This window comes from Pezoporus wallicus, unplaced genomic scaffold (assembly GCF_028554395.1).
Source record: "Pezoporus wallicus isolate ANWC-B61680 ecotype Strahan unplaced genomic scaffold, APGP_CSIRO_Pwel_v1 contig_3017, whole genome shotgun sequence".
Taxonomy (NCBI): Eukaryota; Metazoa; Chordata; class Aves; order Psittaciformes; family Psittacidae; genus Pezoporus; species Pezoporus wallicus.
The window spans coordinates 1,702,393-1,730,254 of record NW_026638957.1 but is presented as its reverse complement, the minus strand read 5'-3'; the positions used below and the strand labels follow the sequence as shown (position 1 = coordinate 1,730,254).

The window sequence follows — 27,862 nt, the reverse complement described above, 5'->3', positions numbered from 1 at the left end:
CCAGTGTTCAGCATTGCGCAATACACCCAGCAGTTCAGGTCCCGTATGGGTATACTCACTGCTCCCAGAAGAAATTAACCATGGCTTACCTATAGTAGCACTTCCCAATTTGGACTTTCCACCACCAGTCCTTGAACTGTGCGTGCTCAGTAGCAAGGGCTGCCAAATGTAGAGCCTTCCAAAACAAATTCATCATCTTAACATTAATACCTTCAATGTTTACACAAAGAAAAGAACACAAAGTGAATAACGTAAAGACCATCAAGAGAAAAATTTGAACAAAAAGTCCTGGTAAACTTGAGGTGAGGGCACTGCTTTATGTTTACTATTTTTATATCTTAGTGTATAAAGTAGCTGAGAGGATAATTTGTCCCTATAAGAACATGTAATCCAAATAGCTTCTGGTAATCCAAAGAGAAAAAAATAAAATCAATTTTTTTGATTTTTTTTGATGAAAAAAGTAAAATCAGACTCCTGAAGTGCCGCTTCAAACTGACCCACTTTTTACAAGCTTCCTATCCTTGTTCACTAGAAGTTACTAAAAGAAGTATAAATATACTAAAATAAAGAAATCAATTCAGCCAGTTGGAAATACTGTAGAAATTGTCATCTTATTACTAGTATCAGGCTGCCTCCACTTCTGGAAATTCTCATATGTTTACAGTAAGAAGTACTTCTTCCTTTTAAAAAGTCCATGATGCAAGAAAACTGATAGGAAAAATGCATAAGAGAAACGGTTAGCTATTGAAAAGGGTGGAGGTCTAAAATCTCTTTATCTGGTATACTGGAAAAATAGGTATGTTAACCAATGCACTACCAACATCCTGTGCAGAGAGTAGCTATGGCTTTTCATGGTTCAGTTTAAACTCAACAATTCTGTTAAAACAAGATGTGTGTTCTGTACCAAAACCTATCATATAAGCGATTGCTGGCATTCCTTTTTTAAAATTCCATTTTGTCCAGAACAAATCAAAGCCATGCTATGTTTTTTACTTACATTTTAGGGACAACAACAGGAATAGTTTAAAAAGCTTTAACACAGTATTTTATAACAAACAATTGACTTTGTTTTCTGTTTTCATAAACACTTTGCAGACCACAGAAATCAGAAGCTAGTCATCTATTAGGAGCAATATGGAAAACTGTGCACTGGCCACTCAGTAGCAGAGGAACCAGTAATTTCCAGGAAAAAAGTAATCTGAATACTTGAAATACTAGAAAAGGCCTAATTTAGTGACATCTACCTTGGGTTTGATTCCTGTTCTTCCTACTAGCAAAATGAGGCTGCAAGTAATCAAAGGGCGTAGATTTGACGTATAACAGTAAAGACATGTCAGTGCAGCTATGACAGCTTAAGACAAGTAGTTGTCTTTTGGCTCTGAGAAGGAATGATTTATTTTCTGCAGCTAAATTCAGGCTAAAGTTTTGCATTGATTCTGTCCTCATAAGAAAAAGACAGCTGTTATTCCCTGCCTCTGTGACAGGAGAGAGAAAACTGAGGAAAGCTTACAACTCTGGTGATGCATGAGGAGGTGGCAGAGAACTCATGGATCAGGATTAAAGGGAGGGTAGGGACTGATCACATTATAGTGAGTGCCTGCAGGTTGCCCAACCAGAGAGACTGAGTGCACAAGGCCCTCTCTAGAGAGGTAGGAACACTCATGTTAACAAGCCTTGGTCCTTATCAGGGACTTCAATCACCCCAATATCTGGAGAGACAGCACAGCAGGTCATAACCAATCCAGGTATGTGCTGATAACTTCCTTTTCCAGGTGGGAGAACAGCCAATGAGGAAATGAGCTATGCTGGACCTTTTTCTCACTAGCAAGGGGGGAAAAGGGTTGGTGGGGAATATGAAGCTCAAAACCAGCCTCGGTCTAGTGGAAGGTGTCCCTGCCTATGGCAGGGGGCTGGATCTGGATGATCTTTAAGGTCCCTTCCAAACCCAGACCACTCTACGATTCTATATTAAAACACTGGCTACTTTAGTTGCATTTACAAATGCGTAAACAATGCATGCATCTGTCAAATACCACACCTGCTTATAATGCAGCATGAGCAGCTACTTAAGGTCAGGATCATATGACAAATAACGTGCTTCAAAGAGCTTTCCTCAGAGTGCTCCGATGACAAGTATTCAAGGAGAAGGACTGAATTTCAGAAACAATCCCTTCTGTAGCTACACATTCAGTTTTCTTTCTGATGCCCTAAGTATTTCTGATAACTATTTTATGCAAGGCTAACAACTCTGGCTGCTACTGGAAAATGGGAACCAAGACTGCTTCAGGCATAGTAGATACTAACATCAGCAGTTTATCTGTCGGTACCAATCCTGAACTCTTACTGGGATCTTATTACTAACATAAGAAACAACATACGACTTCATTTTTAAGTTAGTTTCTGAAATTTAGTCTTGTTCTTATACTTTTCTATGAAGGAAATAGGAAAATCCTTTGTGATATTTTATCAGCAATCACAAAAAATTTAATCCAAAAATATTAGATGTTACCAATATTTCTAAAGTGTTTGCCTGGAAAAGCTTCGTGCATATCAATGCCAGCTTTTTGCATGCTAGTAGTTAGACCTTTTGATGGTATTACAACAAAATCTTTTGACAATGTGGCCTTTGAAATGTCAGTATATTGAAAAGTCAAAGCCTTCACCCTTACCGTGTCAATAACAACTGCTATCATATTTCAATTTCAAGTTTGGGTTTTTTTTTAATTGCACAGTTTAGGTACAACTCAATGTTCAATCTGCACAGCATGTTAATATAAAACCAGTCCATAACAACAGCTGTGTTATACCTGTCCTGCACTCTGTGCATTACTGAATCTTGGTGCAGTCCTATTAATAACTAGAAAAAGAAAACAGCATGGATTGTGGATTGGCAGATACTGGTATGTCCTTCTAAAGATTTTTCCTTCAAAAGAAAAACCCCAAAACTGATTGACTCAAAAGTTTTAATAAATATAACTCATCATTTGGAAATGCTGGTAAATTGAAATTATTACTCTACAGAGCACTTAGCATAGCTACTCAGTTATGCAGGAGTCCATGTCAATAATAGTCTTAGACCTTGGAAGCCTTTCTGAACAAATTTATTTTACTCTCAGTTCTTATATTTATGCAAACAAAAATAACGAAACCCCTGAATACTTGGTGGGTTTTCTTAAGTTTTTTTAAACGAATGAATCAAAGCTATTTTGTAGATTTTTTAAATTGTAACTGTATTTAGCATGATTCCAAGATTAATTTCATTTACCATTACTTTCCTTAGCTCAACTGCATTGTAACTAAGACTTTCCAACTGTCTACCAGCTGTAACTCAGTATAAAACAGCTTGCAGGGCTGTGGTAATTTACTATTGTATTTCAAAATTAAATTGGCACATGTACATTTGTTTGGAACTTAGTAATTTAATACACAGTATTGTAAGCACCAAGAAATTAGATAGATGGAAATCATAGCAAGCATCTGCTGCTTCTTTCCCATGCTGTTGAACAGCAGGAATTCTCCCAGCAACATTTATTGACTCATTTGTAGACAATTCAACACAGGATAGTCTATAAGACTGCTGAGTAAATTACAGTAGCCATAGTTAATTTTATACAATTTCTTTTGATGAGTGTCTCCTGGATTTCTATAGTTTGAAAATCTAATACAATTTCATTATAAATAGATTTCTATCAAAGAGTGTAGACTTCAGATTATTAGGAAGAACTAAGGAACTATCAGAGGTCCCAGGTATATACTGTAGTCGTTGTTCCTCTTGTAATCATTATCCACCAGAGAACAGTGTCAGAGAATGATGTCACAGTCTACTGCTACTGTTTCTGGACAACTCTTTAAAAGTACCCTGCTTTTACAGCATTTAACCCATAAAGTGGCTTTTAGAAATAGCTTAAGGGGCACAAAAGTGTATGTGTTCAACAGGAAACAAGTCAAGAACAACAATGGACAGGGCAATAGTAATTTCTTCAGAGAAGTGTTTGACTTTTCATTAAAGACTTTTGACAACATTTTCAAGTGCTGAAAAAGCTCAATGCACTCTTCTTCCACCCCCACCTTTCTGACAGTTGATAGCTTACAGATGTATTTACTTTTAATTTGAAGCAAGTTCCGAGCATTATTTGTCTAGTTGAATAATACACACCGATTGATAATATTTCTCAACTGAAATTGCTGAGGCTTTTTTTTTCTATGAACTAACTGAATACTACACAGAAGATAAATAATAAAACTGCCTTTGCTTCATAAATAATAATGCAGCTGAGAACAGTAGACTGTTCCATATCAGTACAGTGACAAAGGAAGGATATTGTCACTACTACTTTTGTGAGTTTTGTGTTTTACTTGCAAAACAGCAGAAACCAGTCTTCCAATTCTACCCATGCAAAAAGTCCACAATCAGAGGCTTTTTGATCTATACAGTCACAAACTTAAGCCAATTTCCCAGGCTTCCAAGCCTTCCAAGCTCTTTCATCATAGTATTTCAACCTTCACCTAAAAACATTTGTTTTGTTTTGGTTTTTTCCACTCTCCACATAATACTGTTTTCACCAAAGAACTTTTCTCTCAAAAATAACTCACTCTAAGAGCCTGGCATTACTCTGCTCAAATTATTACCTTATTAGTAGCTCAAATAAGCTCACTGCATCACCAAGGACCATCTGGACGATGCTTCTAGTTGTATGCTTTGACTTCAGATAGTTCTGCAAGGAGCAGGGATTTGGACTAAATGATCGTCATGGGTCCCTTCCAACTTGAGATCATTTATGATTTCATGTAGAAAAGTGGATTTTGTGGTGAGGTTTTTGTTTGGTTGGTTTAGGGTGTTTTTAAGAATGTGCCACATCACACATTGGCAAGTAACACAAAGATGACGAGATGTCAGTGAATGTTCTAAAGAGTGATCAAGCAAGATCCTGATCAACTTTTATGCAGGTAACATACGTGCTGTTTCCCTGCTAAATCCTTCTTTTCAGGGAGAAGGAAGAAACTAAATAGGTGAAATGCCATTGGTAGGAGAGGTAAATGAAAGTGATGCAGCTAAATTTAAGCAAAAGTTGTTTTTTTTTCTGTTGTTTAATAAAAATTCATGCAGATGAGGTTCAAAAGGAAGGGAGGACAGTTTGGAGAATTAGAATTATATTGAAAATGATGTATAAATTACAGAAGAACAGAAGAATGAAAGCAAACAAGAGAAAGCAGACTGAACAGTTTAAAAAAAAAAATCACCTCTTCAGAGACACACATTACATTATAAAGGCACCTTGTACTGTGAAGTGTGATGCATTCTTTTTTCTTCCTAAGAGATGTTATCATTAACCAAACATTTTGATCTCACTCCCATTACACAATAAACAGTGGTGACTAAACTGACACTTCTTTGCTTAGGGATACAGGCAAAACTTTTCCTGCAAAACAGTGATCTGGGATTCTTAGCAAGGATTTCAAAATACATGCAGTACAGTGTAAAAATATCTTACAATTTTCTTCTGGCATACTTGGAAAAACCCTTGAATTATATGAAATTATCTGACTAGCCTAGAGATCCTGCTTGTCCTTAAAGTGCAGGTCACAGGCACATGTGGCTTCTTGTCAAGTAACCCTTTTATTCTTAGTGAACTGAGTTTTCAGTAACAAACAAAATAAATTTTAATTATTGGTGGCATAAAACCCAGGCACTTCCTTTATATTCATTATCAGAACATGTAAATATTAATTGCTATTTCTATTTCTTTCTGACATTTCTGACACTTGCATTTACTATTTCACCCACATTTTGGATTAATAGTGCACTGCAATCCAATCCTCTTAAACAAATGGTATGTGACAAATTGACTGTGCAACTATAATAATTTGATTCTAGATTAAAAAGTTTTACATAGCAGTGCATTTGGAAATGGTTCTGATCTGTGTCAGAAAAATATTTTTGTGTGTGTTATTGATGAACTGGAGACTTTAATTTTGTATCTAATCACACACCAGTTAGTGATCTGGCAGAAAATTTGGTAACTGTTTCATCAGCTGTGCATTACTTACACAAAGAGTTCTTTCAAACTTCAAGGAGAAATTTTTATTCCATTTCAACTGGGTGCATATCTAACATAGTAATTGAATAGTTTTAACACTTTATTCATTAAATTAATTATTTCCCTGGTTGAACTGCCAAAAAAGTTTTGCAACTTTTACCTATCTCTCAAAGTTTAAACTATAGGTAATCAAACTTGATCAATTCAGTGAAGAAGCAATACTAAGAACCACTGAAGAAAAATTCTGGACAGGGTAAAAGAGAAGCTTAGAAAACTTTTGGAGAATAAATGTTACAATCGTATGGACAATACAGTCTTGAGGCCACAAAACACCAGCACTATGGAATTAAATTGCTAGAGCAAGTGTTAAAAGTCCTACTGATATTTAATTTTCCTGCAGTTTCACCAAATACCTTTCTTTCCTTTCTATTCACCAAAGTGCACAATCACCTCAATAGTTTAAAAAGTCAAATAATTTTCAATTCAAGCACTACTTATTCAGCCAAGTATTTTCACCTTCTTCTGTTAACAGTCAGTTTTCTGTAGCTTACTGCTTACTCTCAAGTCTCAGGAGCACTGAACTTTCTAGGCAGTTCAGCTACCGGACACATGATGCATTTCAGCTGCTGCTCAGGCTCAAGTAAATTCTGTTAACATGAAGTCATTAGATACGGGGATCTTATCATGTTGATAGATGAGTGACCTAGTTTTAAGCATTAGAATGTTTTTTGCTTCTCAAAACAGACAGCAATCTGTCTCTTGGTATTTGCAAATTATCATTCCCGACTATCACCCATGTAAGAGAGGATTTCTCTCTCCTACACAACTTTTATGTTTCACTTCTGTACTCAGACATGATGTACTACCTGGATCATTAGTTCAACAGAATACTGACTGAAATAATGGAATAATATTTTGTAAAAACAGAAAATGGAACACATGAATTACTTACATTTTTTACATCATTTTCATGATGAAAAACATATTCAAACAACGCCTGTCAGAAGAATATTTAAAACATTGTCATATTTGAAGATAAAAATTAATAACACTCTTTTACAGGCATGCAGAGTCTTGATTATGTTAAACAGAAATTAATTATTTGTGAAAGCAATCACATTCACACACACAATTGCTGACATGTACATTTAATTAATACTTGAATAGACAAGAACTATAGATGCTACACTGTCATTAAAGGAAAGCATTTTCTTAATTTGTGGCAAGAGACCAGTGGAATTGCCTCTTATCTTTGGTCCTCAGAGTCACTTTTAAAAAAAGGCAGCTATCATTTGAAAGTGAATATAGATTTGAAAACCTGGTACCATTTTCAGGGCTTTGTAACTGGAAAATCAACAAGTGATCTAATAAAAGACTTTCTGCAATGTACAGTTAGGTGCTTATGGTTGCTAGTGGTTGAACCTTGATCTTTTTCTGCATCCAAATCCCAGTCTTACTTGCTTCAAAAGAACAGAATGCTTTTCTAAATTCTTACTATTTGTTATTAAAAAAAAAAGAAAGAAAGAGAAAAGAAGAAAATATTGCCCCATGAGGAAAGAAATAAAGAACAAGACAGCAGTCTTTCAAGGGCTTTCATAACTCTCTTGCTAGATTTTCTTAGACAAAATTCTTAAAAGATTAACCTTAAGGAAACTAGAGAATTACTAATGAATTGTCATGTCTGGGGAGGAAAGTAAATCGCAACCTACTTTTTTTTTTTCTACTTTTGGTCAGAAAAGACAGAATAGTTGATTGAAAAAAATTAAAGAACTACAAATAAAACCACATTTATAGGGAAATTGGAATAAGCAGATAACAAAATAGAAAATAAAGAAATATTGGAATATTTCCTCTTATAGTTCAGTAACAGGGAAGTTGCATTCAGTAAAAGTGGGTAAATCTAAAGTGATGAAAGATGCTTTCTTCCATGGCTGGCACAAGAAATTTACCACTATTACCTATCAACCTTCACCTTCAAAAGGATTTAAATGACTGAACATTAACTTGGATTAAAAAAAAATCTAGAGTTATTAAGATAACTATTAAAAATCCATAAACAAAAAAAGATAAAACTTCCTGGTTTATACTACAAACCAGTTGCTAACTGGTATTTACTAGAGGCTCTCTCTGGCAATGTGTTACCTCATACATCTACTCTGGGGTTTCCTGCAATAGTCCTTAACATGGCTGATGCTAGTCAGAAAGTACCTACATTCCTGTATACTTCAAAACTTTGGAAAACCAAGTCATGCAATTAAAAGATAGATAATCTAACTTAAAAAGGAAAAAAAAATATAAAAAGACGTAATGAGTATACTTTGCAAACATTTAAGGAAGAAGCACATGGAAGGATTATATACCACCATGAATATACAGGCTAATTATGTGAATCTGGAAGTTGTAAGATTTAGCATCTTTTTGCACCTGGGAGAGGTGACAGCTCAAAGAGTTTTAAAACTTTAAGCAATGACTCTTAATACAGAGTGTAGTCTGCAGTCTCACCTCCTGCTTTGGCTTTAGCCTTAATGCTGTCTTGTTTAAAAAAAAAAAAACCCTCATCTTATAAACCCATGTAGCTCCTAATTAAACTTAGATCTTACATTCTGTGTGAACTATTAATGTCAAAATGTATCAAATTCATAATACTGACAAGTACACTTGCTGCCTATGGATGTTGCTGTGACTGTTGCTTTACATGCTTCGGCTTAACATTCTTTTCACATAAAACTGGAGGAAAATAGAGCTACCCCATTGTCCAGAAAATGCTGGACCCAAAATTGTTAAAAATATATGCTTTTTAGTCCTGAGAGCTGTTGCTGGGAACAAATATTTCCTCTGAAAGCTAACCTACCTACTTAAATAGTATATAGAGTTACCAAACACAATTAAAAGCTATCTGTCTGCAATCAGAACTAAGCCCAGTTTCTTATGGATGTGTCTTCTTTTTCTTAAATCCTTCCCAGGTTTCCCACATTCTCCTACTTTACTGATTGTGACAGATCTAGAATAACGGGTGCTTTGGCAAGGTCGTAATTGAACAAAAGGCCTGCTGTTTTTTTAGAACTGATAAACTCACTCGTAATTGCCCAAATTTTGCTAAAGTTTGGAAGTCTTTCACTGTCTTGCCAGACTAGAACTTACTATATTTGAGATCTATTCCTCTGCCTAGTTTAAAGAGCACAAGGTACAGATACGTAAGAACACAGTGCAATCACACAAAATTTAGTTCTTTTGAAAACGACACTGAAAAGTGATACCTTACATCAGTTTAGATCGTGTTTTAAAAAGCAACAGAATTTCCTAATTGCTTATGAAAAATTATTGACTAAAGTTTTGAACTGGAGGAGCTAATTTCCACCAGCAGATTATTAGGTAGATAGTCTTCTAACAGTGTTCACCGCTACGTTTCTCAAAACAGACTGAATACATATGGGTTCCTTCAACCCTAGGTTGCTAACCAAACACAGCTCCCGAGAGTGTCCGATAGTAGTTTGATACCTTGTGCAAAATGGGTTGTTGGCCTCAGCCCAAGAGCTGTTTTTTGTGAACAAAATATGCACAGAAATCATCATCATCTATACAACTTAGTGGCTGTGCTGGGGAAAGATACAACTGAAAGGCCAGAGTGACAACTCATAACGTGACTTTTAGGTCCCTTCCACTCAGAGTTTAAAATAGTAAATTGGGCAGACAACCTGGATAAACCTGTTCCATTGGCAAACAGTATCAGTTTCAATGGCTGTCAATCATAAGATCTTAACTGAAAATTAAGGAGAATTTTGATCAAAAAGATGAAATCTCTTTATGTAAAAAGTATTAACTCATGCCATAAAATGAAACTGAAAAATCCAAACTATTTGAACATTTTTAGGCCAGGATTGCCATTTGTACACAGAACTGCATTTTCAGACACTAAGTAGAGTTCTGATGGATTTTTAATCCTGGAATTTTTTTTAATTGCCTTTCATCACTCATATATGCACAGTTCAAAGTTATTTATGAATGGAATATTTTAATCTATACATGTTCTTCCGATGTTGAAGGATGTGATCCTGCCCCTCTACTCTGCTCTTGTGAGACCTCACCTGGAGTACTGTGTGCAGTTCTGGTGTCCTTCGACATAAAAAGGACATGGAACTGTTGGAACAAGTCCAGAGAAGGGCCACGAGGATGATGAGGGGACTGGAGCACCTCCCGTATGAAGATAGGCTGAGAAAGTTGGGGCTGTTCAGCCTGGAGAAGAGAAGGCTGCATGGAGACCTCATAGCAGCTTTCCAGTATCTGAAGGGGGCCTATAGGGATGCTGGGGAGGGACTCTTCATCAGGGACTGTAGTGGTAGGACAAGGGGTAATGGGTTCAAACTTAAAACAGGGGAAGTTTAGATTGAATAAAAGGAGGAAATTCTTTACTGTTAGGGTAGTGAGGCACTGGAATGAGTTGCTCCATCCCTGGTGGTGTTCCAGGCCAGGTTGGACAAAGCCTTGGTTGAGATTGTTTAGTGTGAGGTGTCCCTGCCCATGGCAGGGGGGTTGGAACTAGATGATCTTAAGGTCCTTTCCAACCCTAACTAGTCTATGATTTTATAATTCCATGTTACAGTTTCCACATAGTTTCTTCAGACATATTTTCAATTTCAAGTCTGGTAACCACTGTCTAAAGATGTCAAAGTAAATGCACCCTTTTTCTGAACTTTACATCTACACCGTAGTTCATTGTATCTCTAGGTACAATTACATTAAAATGGTGTCAGAAAATAAGGAAAACATATAACAACATTAACCAACATAGTTACATACCTTTGCCAGTTTGGGTTTTTGAGCATATTTTGCTAAATTCAGTCGAGACAGATTTATGAAAGGGCCATCTGGATTTGTTATCATTGAAGCCTGAAGGGGAGACAGAATTTTTTAAGTAGGAAGATCCCCTACACTCTTCTGGAGAATTTTCAAAATATTTGTAGTATCCAAAAAAAAAAAAAATCAGAAACAAACAAAAAGAAAAAAAACCACGAAACCGAACAAAGCATTTACATATGCAGTACTCGACTGTGCAATACAGACTCTTCTTATTGAATTTCATCTTTTCTGAAAGCCAGGACTTTGTCCTACTCCCACAGTCCTCGAAAGAGGTTGCACGAACTGCCTTCTAGAGCTACCTTTTTATTCTCTCTCTCTACTATTTCCATAATATGCCCAAACATGTAGCTTAGACTAACTATTGGATGGATAGTTGGGATACATAACAAAAAATATTCAGGAAAGGTTTAGGACTATCAGTTAATACCTGCAATACTGAGAATATAGCATGTTTTGCCATTAATGTAATGTTAATCTATATCGCGTATTCGTGGCAATTGCAGATTACTGATTTTACCAATAAACCAGGATAAAACTAGTATAATTTATTTTCCTTATCTTCTGAAGTAACAAGACACTGAGAGATCAGTAATTGTTTTGTAGTAAACTCAAAAACTTGGAGCAGGTTTCAACATACTTACAGGGAAATCATTATCATAGTCTTTTCATGGCCTTCAGTGAATAAAAGTAAGTCTCACAGAACTTGTGAATTTCGAATTTATGTGATGTTTTGGGAATTTATGCACATTTTTAATATAAAAAGACTAGAAAACAAGTAACATTTTCAAACTATACTATGAAAAGTTAGAAAAAAAATTAAAAATGCTCACCTTCTTCAAATTTGAGTTCAGATGCAGCTTTTAAATCAATTACAATGTCACTGTACCAATACTCTCACCAAGAAAGCCATCATTCTGAAAGCAGAATCTACCAACTTACCGTTCCTAGCCTAATATATCTCCCAGAAGCACTAGTAATTGGACGAGCTGTGAGAGGTGTATTTATAGCCTGTTCCATAGTACCTGGCCATCCACTTTGTGTGCTGGGTCTTACAAATCCTGTAATAGGTCTTCCTGATTGAGTTACTGGCCTGAAAATGTTAAGCACATTATCCTTATGTTGTGTGGTTTTTATCAACAGACAATTTAAACACTTATATCTGAAACATTTCATTTCCAGAAGTTAAATTTAGGATTTGCTCAATTCCAATTGGTGACATTTAAAAAAATATAAACAATTACATACCTAACAGCTGGGCTGGGGCCTCCACCCTGGCTAGTTCCAGGGAGTTTCAAAGATGTTCCTGGCCCTATAAAATAGGAGCATTTCTCACTTTACATCGAGACACACCATCTTTGTCTGAGAAGACTTTAAAAAATTTTGTTTTACAAAAAAATGGAAAGCTCTATGGTCAAACGCAGAACAAAGAACATACACAAAGGAGACAAAAACCAAATATATTGCACAGTACTACTGATAAATTATCAGACTACTGTGAGAAAGCTGACACAGTGAACATTACTTTCTTACTTCTACCCTTCCCATTCTCTCCCCCATCCCATGTGGAAGAAGTGAGCTAATGGCTGTGTGGGGCTTAGCTGCATACTGGGGCTAACCCACAACAATTCTCAAGATCATCTTAGGAGCAACAGATAGCACTGAAGTAAGGAAGGTTACTGAAACAATGAGATCATGCTAATTTGAAATGGTATATTTTCTGTGTGGGACTAAAACAGCAGCCAGACTTGAGTAAAGAAACCAAAGCCTTCAGCTACAGGGCAGATGGAGAATGAGCTCTCGTATCATTAAACCTCTATAGGACCGCACCCACAATTTAAGGCCCAGTAAAGTTCAAACGCATCCATATCCAAAGGTCATCAATGAAAATACTGAATTGGCTTGAGCACAGATGAACAGCTGAAGGGTCCCCTTGTCACATATTTATGTTTTGACAGTGGATCATTAAGCATTACTAGTTCCTGCATGTAGATTTTCCATCATCTTCACTGCCATATGATTATAGTCAGTTTTTCTAACCTCCTGAGTGAATGTCTAAGAGATGGTTTCAAAAACTCGGTTAAAAGCAAGATATGACATCTGCACCTTCAGGTTTGTTCACTACTTGTTACCATATACAGAAAGAAATGAGACTTCAGTTGAAACAGACAGTTCTTGACATATCACTGTTACTTATCTACCTGCTTTCTAGATATGTATGAACTGCTTTTATTCCAAATGTTTCAAAGAACTGAAGTTAAACTTATAAGTAGATAGGTTTTTTTTTTTCCTTTAATTCACCAAGATAAAGCCTGAGTTTGCCCTCCTTCAGTTTTTTATCTCTCCTGCCCTCAAGCTCCGATTTCCTCTCAGATACTGCCCGACTGCTGTTTAAACCAGGAGACTTGTCGAAATTTTTAACTTCTAACTTAATCTAAACACCTTTTAGCTTTTTTAATCCATAATGCCAACTAAATATGTAAGTGATGTTAAAAAAAAGGAGCAAAACCCAGGATTCTCTCTCTTCTGGCTGGCTGCACTTAGGATCTCTGTCGCTTCCTTGCTCTTTACAGTCCTGTGAATCTTCAGTTTTTTACTCAACAGAAAGGGTGGCTAGCCCATCCAGCAGAGCTTCTAACATAACGATGGCACTCTTCCAGGAAATGAAGAAAGCGGCTTTCAACTTTTCAGGCTAGCAGACACTGAACTAGTTTTCCACTTTCAGAGCCTATTTTTGTAAACTATCACAATAATCAAAAAAGGGTAGAGCTTTGAAATCCTTTTTCTAGACACAGTTTTTAATAACTATGATTGTTTCATACTTTTGGTGCACTGGGAGAATGCTTACAGGATTTAGTTCCCTCAATCTTACCCCAAACAACTCAATCCTTTAAGAAACCCAACTGAGCTATGAATAGGCATCAAGAGGCCTATGTGCATGTGGCCACTAATGGCACTAGAATTTAAGACTGTAATTTCCACAGTTAGTGATGAGTGCAGATGACTCCTGTAACTTGTCAATGAAATAGCTGTGATTAGTATGAACTGCCGATTAGTATGTGTTCCTGAAAAATATGTTGTCAAGGTAACACTTTTAACAAGATTACAAGATTACAACAGCAGCTGATAAACTGGATTGTGTTAAGAGTCCGAATGTAGTATGCTCAGAATTTTCTGGAAAATGATGCTATAGGACATTTTTATTAATAAACATGACTGATAAAAAAAAATTAAGACAGCAAAATTATAAACATTTAAAAACTAATGGAAATAGATTTTATTATATATATGTATGAAGTGGAACCACAAAAAAGTAGTTGCTTCCACTGGACCCTTTACAATTCAGTAATTATTTCATAATGCAAGACCAAGAGCAAAACCATTATTAAGATAGCTTAATCTGGAAAATAAGATAAGGACAAATGAAAGATTTAAATGGATATTTAACTGATTCAAAAGGATTTGAACTGCTTAGTAAGTGAAGTGTATACAGTACCAGTTGTAATATGTGAGGTATGACTACACATTTTTAAGTTTGTAAGCTATAAATATAGTGGTAGAGGATATCCTAGATTTGCCACCATAAAAGACCCTGAGTCCTGCACAACTATGGATAACACACTTTAACAGCAAAACAAAAAACCCACAGTCAGCTACCACTTTTTCTTATTAGATCATGTGTAAAAGTAGATGTGATCACAGAATTACGGAATGGCTGATGTTGGCAGGGACCTCGGGAGGTCATCTGATCCAGCCAGGCTCGAACAGGCCACCTAAAGTTAGCTGCCTTGGACCCTGCCTAGATGGTTTCTGAAAATCTCTAAGGCCAGAGACTCCACAACCTCCTTGGGCAGCCTGTGCCAGTGTCCGGTCACCCTCACAGTAAAAAACAGTGCTTCCTGACTTTCAGCCAGAGCCTCCTGTATTTCAGTTTGTGTCTACTGCCTCTGGTCCTGTCACTGGGCATCACTGCAAAGACCAAATCCATTCTCTTTGCTCCTTCCCAAGTGATATCTGTGCTTATCTTTTATATAAGAATGTTACAGAAAAACACTTCAGGTGTATAAAGAATTCCTTATTTCTCAATAAAATTCATCAAATGACTTTTCTTGGCAGATGGTCTCTACCACAGGGGACATAAAATCAAACAGAAGTCTAAATTTTATTATCATGCTGCTTTAAGACAGACACACGTAATTAGATTATTATAATGTATAAACACAACTTGAATACTGCTTGACTGTATTATGTGACCAAGCATATAATGAACATTTTTTAAAATGTCATCAGATAGATATGCAATTGCCTGCTTCTATCCAGATGAGAAAAGCTTTTAATGCTTCAAGTATTAGTTCTGGACTACATCCAGGTCTTCCCTTGAATTCTCTGACACGGTAGGCAGCTAAGAGTCACATCTAATAAGATGCCTAAAAATTCCCATGTGGACTAGATTGAAGAAACAGAGAAAACCAGAAATAAGGCCAAAAAGTAGTAGAAGACTACTAATTACAGCCCACTTAGAAGGGAACCGATGAAGCTAAAAACAGCTGTGTGCAAGAAGCACTGATAGGGCTGAAGAACTGCTCTGGGAAGGAAGAGATGAAAAAGTAGAGAAAGGCAGGAGAGAGAAAATGAAAATGTTTGTGGGAAATGATACAAAAGGTGATGTCATATTTGCCCAGACTTATGCCTACAGTACAAGCATATGGATGAGATTCACACTACAACAAGAGCATATATTTTTCTCTAGTTTCCCACAGTGCCTAAAGAAGCCAGAAATAAGTAAAAGAAACAATGCACTGACGGAAAACAGCTAGTCAGTACAGACATGTAGAGGAAAAACTGACAAAACACTATTTGTCTGAAGCCCTGTCTGACAACACTAAGCACTACATCAAGATCATGTGGTGTATCTGAACACTGCCATGTAACCATGAAACAATCTAAAGAACAGAAAACTGTTCTTGTAGCAATAGCTAAAAGCAGTATCAAGTCACCTCAATATGTACTATTTTGTGCTAGAATCCAATCCTGAACAAAAGAGATCTTCTCGCTTTAATATGTGTGAAAGTCGTTCTTACGTGCAACTTGAGCAATGGCATTTTCATCTAGCATCATCTCTGCGATTTCTTCTTGATCCATATCAATTTCATCCACGTACACCATTTCTGTCAAAGCTCGTGTTTTCAGGCTCCAGGCAGCCTGAATAAGGATAAAACAAAATGTAAAATATTTTCAGGACACAAATAATCTAATAATTATTATTGCTTCAAAGTTTTAACAGGCTTGAATAAGGTATTGACTTAAATAGTTGTGTGCATCCTGCAGTTCCCTGATGCAGTGAAAAGGGGATCAAGACTTCAGACAACTCTTTTGGAGGGAAAAGCAACAGTCATTGAGTTTAGAGGACAGAATTTCATTCCTCATGAAAAGTTCCGACTAATTTAAGGCAGTGGAACCCTCCAAGAACTTGTGCTTTTGAAGAAATCCCCAGATACCAGTGCCGCTCAAATACCACTGCTGACAGCCACATTATTTAAATTGGGATGGGAGAGGGAGGTACGTAAACAACTGTAATGCAAAATAATGCCCTTTCTAGGCATCCGTAGAAAAAGAAGGGAAATCTTTTAAGCATCAGTTACAGTACATTACTATCCACAGGTGACAGTGTTTAGAAAGATAATCTAGAACACCTTTGTTCAAAGCATCAAGTGTAAAAAATGTGTAAATGTATAAATTAAGCATCTCCAATTGTGAGATCATTGGAGTACTTGTTAGTGAACTGAACTGAAAAATTGCTACATTAAATGTCTTGGGGGATTATATGAGCAGTTTGGAAAGGCAAGCATAATTCTAGCCTATGTGACAAGCTTTGTGTAGACTGTACAGAAACCAAATCAATGCGGAGAAGAAAAACCAGTGGCAGCCATACCACCAAAATAAGTACAGCTCCAATCACTTTGATAATTTAATATGCCTGTAATGTACTTATGGAGAAGGTATAATAAAAGGAGCTGTAAGATTAATCCCTGATCTTCCTTCTGATTTTGAACAGATCACCATAAATTTTCCAAATTGCCAAAACAATTACATTTGTTTCCTTTCTGACAGGGAGTACAGCAGTCTGGTGAAAAAGAATGGTTAGTATTTTCTAAGTAGGCATTTCAGAAAAGAATCAGACTGATGCTACCTTAATAGAACAAAAGGTCAAAAGCATGCAAACATTTGTTCTTTAAATGAGAGGTAAGAAAAGCTGACTATAGTAACGATCTTTTCCTGGGAATGGAAAGCAATAACTTCTTTACACTAATTGCTAAAACTGGGGCCAGTTCTTAATATAAACATAAGTATGTTACTGTGATTTTTCCAAACACAAACATGAGATAATGTGTTTTGAGAAGCAACATTATTGACATTATTGGATAAGTATCTGTCATAAAAAAATAGATTCCTTAGGCAGCTCTTCTAGTCTTAAGATCCTAGCCTGAGGCTTCACAGCCAACAGAAATTCAAATATTGCATTTTATTCCTTAATTAAATATCAGCCTGTAGATTAGAGTATCGCCTGCAGCAACACTTGTTACAGGACTTCTGATCGAAACAGCAACAGAGAAAAATGGCCAGTTTGCTACTTAAACTACAGAAAGGTGACCTTTACTTTGGGAGACTCAAAGTGTTGACGCAGATTCCATTTATATTATCTGCTCTCTCTTTGCAGGATCAATAATTTTGTTTTGTGACAAGCAACATGTCTGGCATTTATTAAGTTTTATGAAATGGGCACTCAAACAGTAGGAACAAGAAAGGGACAGATCATTTCAGACAACCCACATATACACAGCATAATAATAGATTTACCTTGCTTAACTCAATCAGAACAGAACTTTACAGTAACTGATAGTGATTAAAGAGGGAAAGAGTATCTTAACTACTGTAAGTACAAAAATGTAATACAGTATTTCTTAAGAAGTCTAAACTCCAGAAAGTGACAGTGTTTTTCACTTAGTTCCAGATAACTGGTTTTTAACTGAATCTTGTATCTTCCTCTTGCTCCTCAAACTCCAGAAACCAAATTTAAAAAAATAGATAAAATCTAAAATATTTAAAATGTATTTTCTAAAAATAATAACACACATTTGTAAGAGGTTTCATTCTCCAATAATCCTTTTAATTACCATACATTTTATTATGTACACAGTGAAAACCCCACAACACAACTACCTTGTGAATCGTAATCCTTAAAGTTAAGAAGATATGTCAGTACTTCACTGAAATCATTTTGTATGCAAACAACTTGCATGACTTCATTGGAATTTAATTGGAAACTTATAAAATATGTTACTGAGCTGTATTTAAAGATGCAATTTCATGTTGCATTTAATCTCTTCTGACTGTAGCATGGAGCCAAAAGATGCTACCTGCATACTACTGTTCTTCCCATCTCAGTAACCTGGTGTTAATGTGGACAGAGTGAAAGCTAATCAATTAATTACCCTCAGTCTTCCATCACTTGCACAAAGCATCATCATGCAGCTTCAACACTACCAGATCCTACACAAGGTAGGCAGTGAGAATGAGCTGCAGGCGCAGGTAGATCATGTGTAGCACCCCACCATTACACTGCATTAAATGAAATGTGAAAGTGAGCCCTAACATCTTAAATATTGTTCTGTGTGAACAATGTGAAACACACATTGTCTTTTCCCAAATTTCATCAGCAGATGAAGGTCATTCAGCTCAAACCAGATTCAATTTAGCTTTTAGAAGGCACTAAGCTACTGAACTATTGAATAAATCTATAGAAAATATTTGAGAGAAATAAAATTCTATCAACTATAATAGCTGCCTATTTAAAATACCCTTTTCAAATATACTGCCTTACAAATGATGAAAAACAAATTTATGCCATTAAGGATTTAACAACAAAACCAGTATTATTCACAGTGTATCAGAAATTCTTCCCTGTGATTGTATCTAATAATTGTATTTATGAAAAGAATTTTACCTGAAACACGGAGTATTCAGAATCAGGCTCCTGAAAAGAGATTAAATAGGAACTGAGGAATTGAAATGTAAAACAATAAAAACAATGACAAAAAAAATGGAATTATGCTCTGTGACCACCTCACTTTGAACAAAGATTTTCTCTCTCAACTTACACACATTATTGAGCTAATCAGTGTTTCACACAATAAAAGCAGATTTGCAGTAAGCACATTTTTCAGATCTCTTTTGCTTTTTTGCTTCTGCTGGATCATGTTGGCCAAAACTTGCAGAACATTACAGAATTATTAAACGGAAAAAATGGTACATAAAAAAGAACCAAAACAAAACAAAAAACTTGGAAGATGGAAGCAAATCTCTCAGACATTAACCACACTATTACGCGGCTTTAGAATGCCTACATAATAACATCCATCTTTGTGCATTTTTGTTAACTGCTGATGGCTATCACACTGCTATCACTGAGCTATATATAAATGAATTCCTTCAGAAACTGATTTTTTTTTTTTCTTACTTCTATGATAGAAATGAGGTATTTACTGTATTCTGGACAGTAATACTGTTAAGTGGAATAAATATCAAACTAATAGTTTATTGCACAATCCAATAAACAAGCCAAAAAGCAAGAATTTACATCTGTTCAAAAATTTGAGGTAAAAGTTAGTGAATAATAACAGAAATTGTAGATTTATCATAATTTATTGTCTAATTTTCATGTTTATATAACATTTAAACTATCCTTCACAGCTTCTGCTGCTCAGTTCCAGGCACTAGGGAGGGATTTCTCCTCTCTAACATATTACTTAGCTTGAGGGGAAAGACAAAGAAGGTGGGAGATGGATGCTACTTTCTTTAGATCACTATTAGTCTTTCATAGAGTTAGCTCATTTTTGCTCATACAGACAGTAAAACATTTCCTACACATCTGGCCTTCTGTAAATCTACTACAGTTAAGTCAGCTACACTAGACTGAATATAGAACTTTATTGTAACACAGAGTAGAAAGGGCCTTCAGGAAGTCTCTAGTCCAAAGCCCAGCTCAAAGCAAGGTCAGCTATGAGGTCAGTTGAGGTTGGGTATTGAAAATTTCCAAGGATGGCGACCACACAATGCCCCTGTACAACCTGCTCCACTGCCTTACAGAGAAATGTTTTACCTTGCAACAAGCCAAAGTCTCCTTTATTTCAGTTTATATTTGATGTCTTTCACTCCATGCACCACTGTGAGGGGCTTAGCTCCATCTTCTTGATAATCTCCTCGTATGCATTAGAAGGCTGCTACTAGATCACACCAATGTCTTCTCCAAGCTGAACCACTGCTCAGCTTGCTGTTAGCTTCCTTTGCAGCCAGGGCACACTGCTGGCTCACGTTTCACCAGGAAAACGGTGAGGTCAAGCTTGCCCTTTTCCTTTGTAGTATGAGATACGGTCTACTTCTTTCAATTTGAGCACTTTTACTGAGTAAATTCCACGACTGCAGGGACCTGGAAGACTAGTGATGCCCTTGCAGCTTCCTTCTGTAGTGTACTGGAATTTCGTTGGGCCTTTTAAGGATCCTATTTGGAATCTCAAACTTGTTCACCAGTCTTAGAATGCATTACACAGCTTATAAATTTAGTATTTTAAAGAACTAAACATTAATTGAGGGATTAATCTAAGCTCTCTGTGATGTACCTGGCCTTGATTAAGGCACTGAAACTGCCTTTATATTTTAGATGTATGATTAAATGAACTTCAGGTTCTTGTAACATGATGTTTTATTTATAGTACTGCTCTTTAAAAAATAAACTGCTCTAGCTTTCTAAGTAATAAAGGACATGGAGATATTTCAGCTTGCATTTTATTCACTCTATCATGTCCGAGTGTTACTGCACATACGGTGTACTAGAAAATGTACAGGAAAACAGCAGATGATCTTCCATAATGTGTGTGTAACAGTAACTAATGAGAACAAGGTTAGGAATATTACAATGCCTTGATGTTTCAGATGTGTATTGCACTTACACACTATTCATTAGTACAAAAAATAATTAAAAAGGAAAATAAGTTTAGTTATCTAGCAACATTCATATTGATAAAAAATACAGAAATTACTTCCCTTATCACTTTGGAAAAAAAGTAAGAGTTGACCAGTAATACTTACTAAAAACATTGCTGTCATAATGGTAGGTGATTGTCCATATATCTTAATATACTGTTGGAGTTTTTGACCAGAAATAACATAAACCCTCAAGCAAGTGATAGAACCTCCCCATTAAACATAAGTCTGGAACAACAAACATATTAAAATGTATCTTAACATGGGTGGATCCAGCAGTTTCTATTCATGCAAGTAATCCACTGGAACTAGGTTCCAAATAAAGATTTCTTTGAGAGGATTAACAAATAGTGGTGCCCTGTAAGCTTGTGTCTCAAAACAAAAGGTCAAATTTATTCTTCATTTACATATCTAAAGCTCCTTTGAAATTAAGAAGATTGTAAAAGCAATGAAGGATTTAACACATATCTCTAAAGCCACCAAGGGCATTTTAAAATTAATATGTAAAGTCAGTTTATTTGAAGACCAAAAACATTTAGAAAATTAAGTCTTCTGATGCTTATAGCCTAGAAGAGGCAATGAAACAAGATTACACACCTTACATTCAAATAAAGCTTCATTCTACGATTAGTTTCAGGTCAGTATGATTTCATACATGCAGAATATTAAAATCAATATAGTCTAAAAATGCTCTTCAAATAATTAACAGCAGAAACACAGAAAAAAACATTACCCAGGAACAACGACTTCACTATATGTATCACTAACTTTTATGCAAAAACTTAGTAACTACAATCTCTTGAACCAATGACTGATTTCACTTAAAGATTTTTTTTCAAATCACGTTCCATGTACATAAACACATCTGTGGTAACTTTATTATGACCTTAGAAAAACCAGTATGCATGTAATAGTAGCTGAAAGTTCACCATGGGAGAAGAAAGGACCAATGAACAAAAGCAAATCCTCACTGCAGACCATTAATGAAGTTGAAGGCAGGACATCCACTGTACGTCTGTTAATTACATTGGGCATTTTATTTTTTTTTAATTGTTAAACTACAGCAGGCCTCAGACATTGGCGCTGGTTATTGCCTTGAATCTGACATATGGAACACAAAGAAGAGTAATCAGATTAGGTAACTAATCAGGATGATCAACAGCGACAGCCCTGGATTGTGTTTCCTCTAGGTCATGCTATTACTATAAACACAGAAGACAACGCCTGTCTGCTTACAACAGAAAATAATTAAACAGAACACCAGGGCTTTATGTATTTGTATGCCCAAAAGCTAGTCACAGAAAATATAGCTTTTATCCATCCTAAGATTGTCAGCATAGAAGTAAATGCCATCAATAAAATCTATATTCCCAATTCTTACACAAAGAAATGCACAGAACATTTTATAGAAAAAAAATACTCAAGTTTTCCATAAAATCTAACTCAGTAGCAGCTACTTATTCTCCTATCAGTGTTCAGCACATTTTACTCATTAAGAACTCTTCAGGAGAACAACTAATTTTAAAATGTTTTGATTCCATTGTTCTGTAAGAATTCAAGTTTATAATGACATAGCATTTGATACTACTACGTGAAAATATTCCCAATTCATGCCCAGTTGAGTAAAAGGTCAACACCATACCTTAAAAACCTCCTAGGGCTTAACCACATCTGGTGACAGAGTTCAAAGAGAGTTCTACACCGATTAAGAAAGCTTCTAAACCATGTAACCAGTGACTGTATCATTATTAAACTTATTTTTGAAACTATCAAATCATCTTTTACGATGTTCTTAAAGGAGAACTTATTTAAAATCATTACATGTGTGATGAAAAATACTCTGAATACTAAGCTATAAGTACATGAGTAGTAAATTAAGAGACATATCAACATGTACAAGTCAAGAAAATTTATTGCATTTATAAGTGTGACTGGCAAAATGCTTATTTCTAAGGGCACTGTAGAAAGCTGATTTCAGCTGCCCATAGTTTTGACATGGCACTGAGGATGCAATGGAACAGGAGCAGTCTTACCATTTAGCAAATCAGCTGACAGCTGGGAAAAATGGACAGGCTTTTAAACAAGCAAGGTCTGATTATGCAGTTACTTTTTTCCTTTACTTATTAATTGTTACATCGCCTGTCATAGAAGGGAGAAGGTTAGTTGCCTGAACATGAAAAACTTCTTATCTTTGTCACAGCTTAACCATTCCTGAGCATCTCTTTGAAGGACACCATCTCCTGTAGCTTGGTTTCTATCATATCCTAATGCATGCTTTTCAAAACTGTGACAATGGCTACTGTTCTTACACGATCCTTTTTTCCGTGGTTGCAGAGGTTGGGAGGCACACGCTTAGCAGAATATAGGACAAGAGGATGGGAACAGATGGCACAGTGATTACAGCAGTTGAGTATTCCCTCGTGATACGCAGCAGCTCACTAAATCCAAACTTGCCATGACTGCTGTATTTGTTTGCTTTCCTGGTGCCTACCATGACATATCTTGGGCCTGATTTGCAGAAGTGCTCCAATAAAGGTCAATGTTTTAGAATTGCGATGTGTTTTTTAAGCATAAAACCCCACATGTATTGGGTTAAACACCAAAAATGATTCATACTTAATTTTAGATACTTCTCCAGTTTATACCAAAATGCAAGTAATGTAATTCACACAGATGGAAGACAGCACTATTTTCTGGCAGGTAGCTAAAGACAGAAATAAAGTTTGATCAAAAATTTAGGAACTACTGATTTCATTAACATGCCACCTTCAGAAGTATCACAGACTTCAGCAATCAACAGTCAATCTGCCTGAGAATGATCTTGGATTCTTAATTAACTTAAAAAAAAGTAATCTTAGCTCACTGTTCTAGAATTTGCAACTACAGCAACTTAATTGATACGCTACCATTAGAATAAATACAGAATAATGTAAAGTAGTATTAGGCTATGCGAGTCTGGAGAACTAAATAATGTCTGTCACTTATTTGAGTTCTAATTACCTTAGCGTTCAGCCTTCCAGTTTTCAAAATGTTTCGTAAGGTTTCAACTACACATGAAACATTCTAGGGGCACATTGCTATTTCCTTTACTCTGTGCCTGAAGCCCACCTGGGCAAATGTGATAGACTGGGACCCAAAAACAGCAAGTGTAGAAAGTAATAAGCTAAGAGCATAACAACATAAGCAGGGAAAAGACTTGCAAGCCTTTACAAATGAGAAATAGAATAATAAAATACAGGCTTCCATGGACTGATAACCAGTAAATATAAAGATTTTGTGTTGATTACAATAAAAAGTGTGAAATACAAAATATCATGAGGACAGTCGGATGAAGAAGAGAAATGCCATTCTGTGCTAAATCTGTCATGAATGTTAAAGCTATGTTTTAAATAGATAATTAGAAAATGTTTTACTTGAAAATATTTCAAAGTGTGAGATTCTGCAGGTTGAGTTGGTTTGAGTTTGGTTCAAGTTGCACTCTTGGAAGTTATTTAACAGATATTCTAGTTTCTCCAACCTGCTGTACCAAAATAAACAGGTGGCATAAAACCCACTACATTTTCTGTTAGAAGCTGTGCTCTTTGAACTAACAGGAATGATGAAAAAAAGCTGTGTAGGCATTACATTGTACAACATGAAGTACAGTATACTTCATAATCCTTCTGAAGAAACATGCTGAATTGCCACTTGATAATCATCTCTCCGTTTATCTTTTAAAAAGCTCTAACCTGTTTCTCTACTTATATGAAATACTTTATATAGGATAAAATCCGCTTGCTGTGCATACAACTTGCAGTTGTGCTTTACTTGGACACTTATCCATGAAATATCCTCTTACAGGAAGACTGAAACATGCACTTTTAAAATGTGAAAGAGGAAAACTGATAATTTCCAAGATAAAGTCAATATATTTTTAAATATCTTGGAAGTCACTAAATTTCTGTGACTAAATTAATTCCTGCTTAAAAAGAGCTCTTAATAAGGATCCCTCAAGAACATTATAAGGTGCAAGAGCAAAACTAACCATATTTCAAGTTTGCCTCTACAGAAAGCAAAGACATTTCTCCTCCATCTACACTTTCAAGTAAGTTTGAAATATGCTGCTGCTGAAGAGTACCTTTTCCACATAAAACCATGAACAAGAACATAGTTCTGAAACGGACACACTGAAGTTATAAAGTCCAGTCCTTTGCAGGCAACCACAACATGAGAGTCATTCAGAACACTGACGAAGCTTGACCTTAAAATTCAGAAATTTCATATAAGGCCTCTTCTAAGAGCTTGTGATTTGGTGTTGTATAGACATCATTCATATCCCATCCCCCACTGTTTCGCAAAGCATAATTATCTTAAATGTTTTTACTCTTTCATACTTGTAGGAAAAGTTTATAGGCTGGTGTAATCATTTCAAAGACTAAATTAAGTGATGAACTGCTCATCCTAACTTTATACAGTATTTGGAAAAAATCCCATACTGCTGGTATGTAACGTCCTGCTTCTCTAAGGAGAATGCATGGTTTAATCTAAGAAAACAACTAAATTTATATACTTAAATGTTTGCAGCATGTGCGATCAACATTTGGAAGGAAGAAACAAAACCAAATGAGATCTACAGCCTCTTGTTACTGTTTTGTTATTTTCCTCCAAAATATTTTTTCCAGCCTCTTCCTTATCCCACTTCTGCCCATTGCAGGTATCTCCAACAAGTTTCTCTGTGCTACCAGAAACAGCCTATCAAAAGTTTGGAGCTGCCAAGTGTAACAAGACAATTTTATACTTCGGCTTCAGCATACAGGAGAAATGCAGTTGTCTTTATATTTCCATGTTGAGATCTTAAGAGTGGAAAACATCTTACTAACAAAAATTATAAATTAATAGCACCAGAATCATTATTACCTTTATGACTCTTACTGTTATTTTCTGTACTGTCTCAAGAGTTTCTAACATGAATCAAGTGCTGTACTTCTATATGCAAAGATCACACATACCAAGACACAATAATGTTAATATACGTAAATGATACAGGACTTTCACAGAACTAATAATCACATCTAGTGCTCAGGGCCAGTTTTCTTAGAATGTCTTCTCTGCCAACATTTTTTCTGCTCGCTGCTCCTTGTTGGTTTCTTACAGCACATAATATCATGCTTAAAAAAAAAAAATAAAATCAAGAAAATCATGTTTTAAATATCTATCCTAAACCAGTTTAAACAATTATTGTGCTTTATATTTAAACAATTGTATGCCTATGCAGCTTAAGAGTTTTCCTTTGTGATGAAAAGGATGCTACACATTACATACATACAAAGATTAATCTCAAACAACATTCTCAAATCCTTCCTTCTTGCAGAAAGGTGAGAAATATGTAGGCATTGAACAACACATGCCCAACATTTTCAGAGACTGCAGCTGTAGAAAGAGCAGAGAGGAATGGAAATGCCTTTCGACCCCTGGTAATGCTCCTACATAAGCTGAGCTAAAATGAGTGTCTCTTAACCTTATGAGGTTTAGTCCGTACAGCAACTCTATCTGAACATCTAGGTAATATCAACAGTAACATCCTCAAGCATGTCTGATTCGTCTTGGCTTTTCTTACTTTAACTCTGCAAAACCTTAAGTGAGTTAAAATTCTTCCTGTGGGGAGTCCTGGGACCTCACTATTGCCACCGCTTCATTCCCAGCAGCACAAGACGCCTACTCTCCTCCTCTTTGTGGCTGGGGCGGGAGGTACTACCAAGGGAGCGTATAAGGAGGACCCGGCATCCCTGCGCTGGCCGCTGCTGGCTACGAGGCAGCCATAGGGGGCTCTGTCAGAAGGCGCTGCCGGGCCTTTCTCCTCTTCCGCCTCCTCCTCGCCAGGCATGGCCCGGCCCGGCCCGCTAACTGAGGGTCACACCAGGCCTCTCGGCGGCTGCAACAGGTACAAAAGGCGCGCCGGGATGCTCTCCCTGTCGGGGCGCTGAAAAGAGAGGCAGCGGCTCGCTGCTGACCGACACCGCCGCCTCCCCTCCCTACGGCCTCCCAGCCCGGCCCCCTCTACCTGCTCGCCAGGCGGCCCCTCCAGCAGCTGCGAGCAGAGATCCGAGCACTGCCGGAACTTCCTCCGCCTGAAGTAGCTCCAGGCCTGGAACAGCGGCTCCGGCTCCAGCCCCATCCCGCCGGCGAGTTTGCCACAGCGGCTCTGGGGGGCTCCCGGCCGGCTGCCTGCCAAGCGGGCCCAGGGGCGGAGCGCAGCCGGCCGAGCTGCAGCCGCGGAAACGACGAGCCCGGGCAGACCGAGGCGGGGCCTGCCGGCGCGACGCGAGGGCTCGAAGGGCGGGAGGAGGGCTCAGCTCCGGGAGGTCCCAGGCGGCTATGTGCACCTTGGGCAGGGCAGGGCAGGACGAGCCCGACACAGCCCCGCTCTGCGGGAGCCTCTCCGGGATGACCAAAAGCAGAGTGTGCTCTCTAATAATGATGAACGGAAGATGTCAGATAACCCCACTGTTTTTAACAGTGTCTGTTATTTCCTGCCCTATCATCAAGAGCCATTTCGAATTTGAATATATGCCTAAACAAGAAGAATACAGTCCTTTAATTCTTACTTGGGTAAAATGCCCTTTAGAGTACCCGGTGTCCTGGTTGAGAAAAGTACAGGTTTCTGTGAGCAGCACTGTTTTGAGTCTTGCAGACTCCATTAGTTCCTTTAGTTCATTAGTTCTTGCAGAGCAGCAGTAAGACTGAGATACGTGATGAAAAAAGCTGTAATACATCTATTCTTACTTTCTCTGTATTGTAAGATGCTGATTGCACCCATGAGACCAAGTAAAAGTGGGGGAGGAATATCTAGGGATGCTTAGACAAAGTAAGTTTTGTCTAAGTAAAATACAAATTACTTACAAAAAAAGTAAGTTTTTGATGTGAAAATTTCTGATGGATGAACACAAATA

General features: G+C 36.8%; 1 protein-coding gene across 6 annotated transcripts in view; it reads right to left on the bottom strand.

Annotated features, from left to right (window-relative positions):
- Positions 1-27,171, bottom strand: part of TTC8 (tetratricopeptide repeat domain 8) — a 41,287-nt gene extending 14,116 nt beyond the window's left edge. For 3 of the 6 annotated variants that reach the window (XR_008972650.1, XM_057413354.1, XM_057413358.1), the window contains exons 1-8: positions 26,974-27,171; positions 18,898-18,927; positions 15,974-16,094; positions 12,141-12,204; positions 11,835-11,985; positions 10,836-10,925; positions 6,991-7,035; positions 90-175 (exon numbers count right to left, since the gene is read on the bottom strand). Coding sequence is in view for 5 of the 6 variants with exons in the window: in XM_057413354.1 (XP_057269337.1) it covers positions 90-175; positions 6,991-7,035; positions 10,836-10,925; positions 11,835-11,985; positions 12,141-12,204; positions 15,974-16,094; positions 18,898-18,927; positions 26,974-27,087 (701 nt within the window). In the remaining variant the exon portion in view is untranslated. The remainder of the gene's footprint in view (positions 1-89; positions 176-6,990; positions 7,036-10,835; positions 10,926-11,834; positions 11,986-12,140; positions 12,205-15,973; positions 16,095-18,897; positions 18,928-26,973) is intronic. The other 3 variants (XM_057413356.1, XM_057413355.1, XM_057413357.1) reach the window with 3 other exon arrangements.
- Between the last annotated feature and the right edge of the window lie 691 nt (positions 27,172-27,862).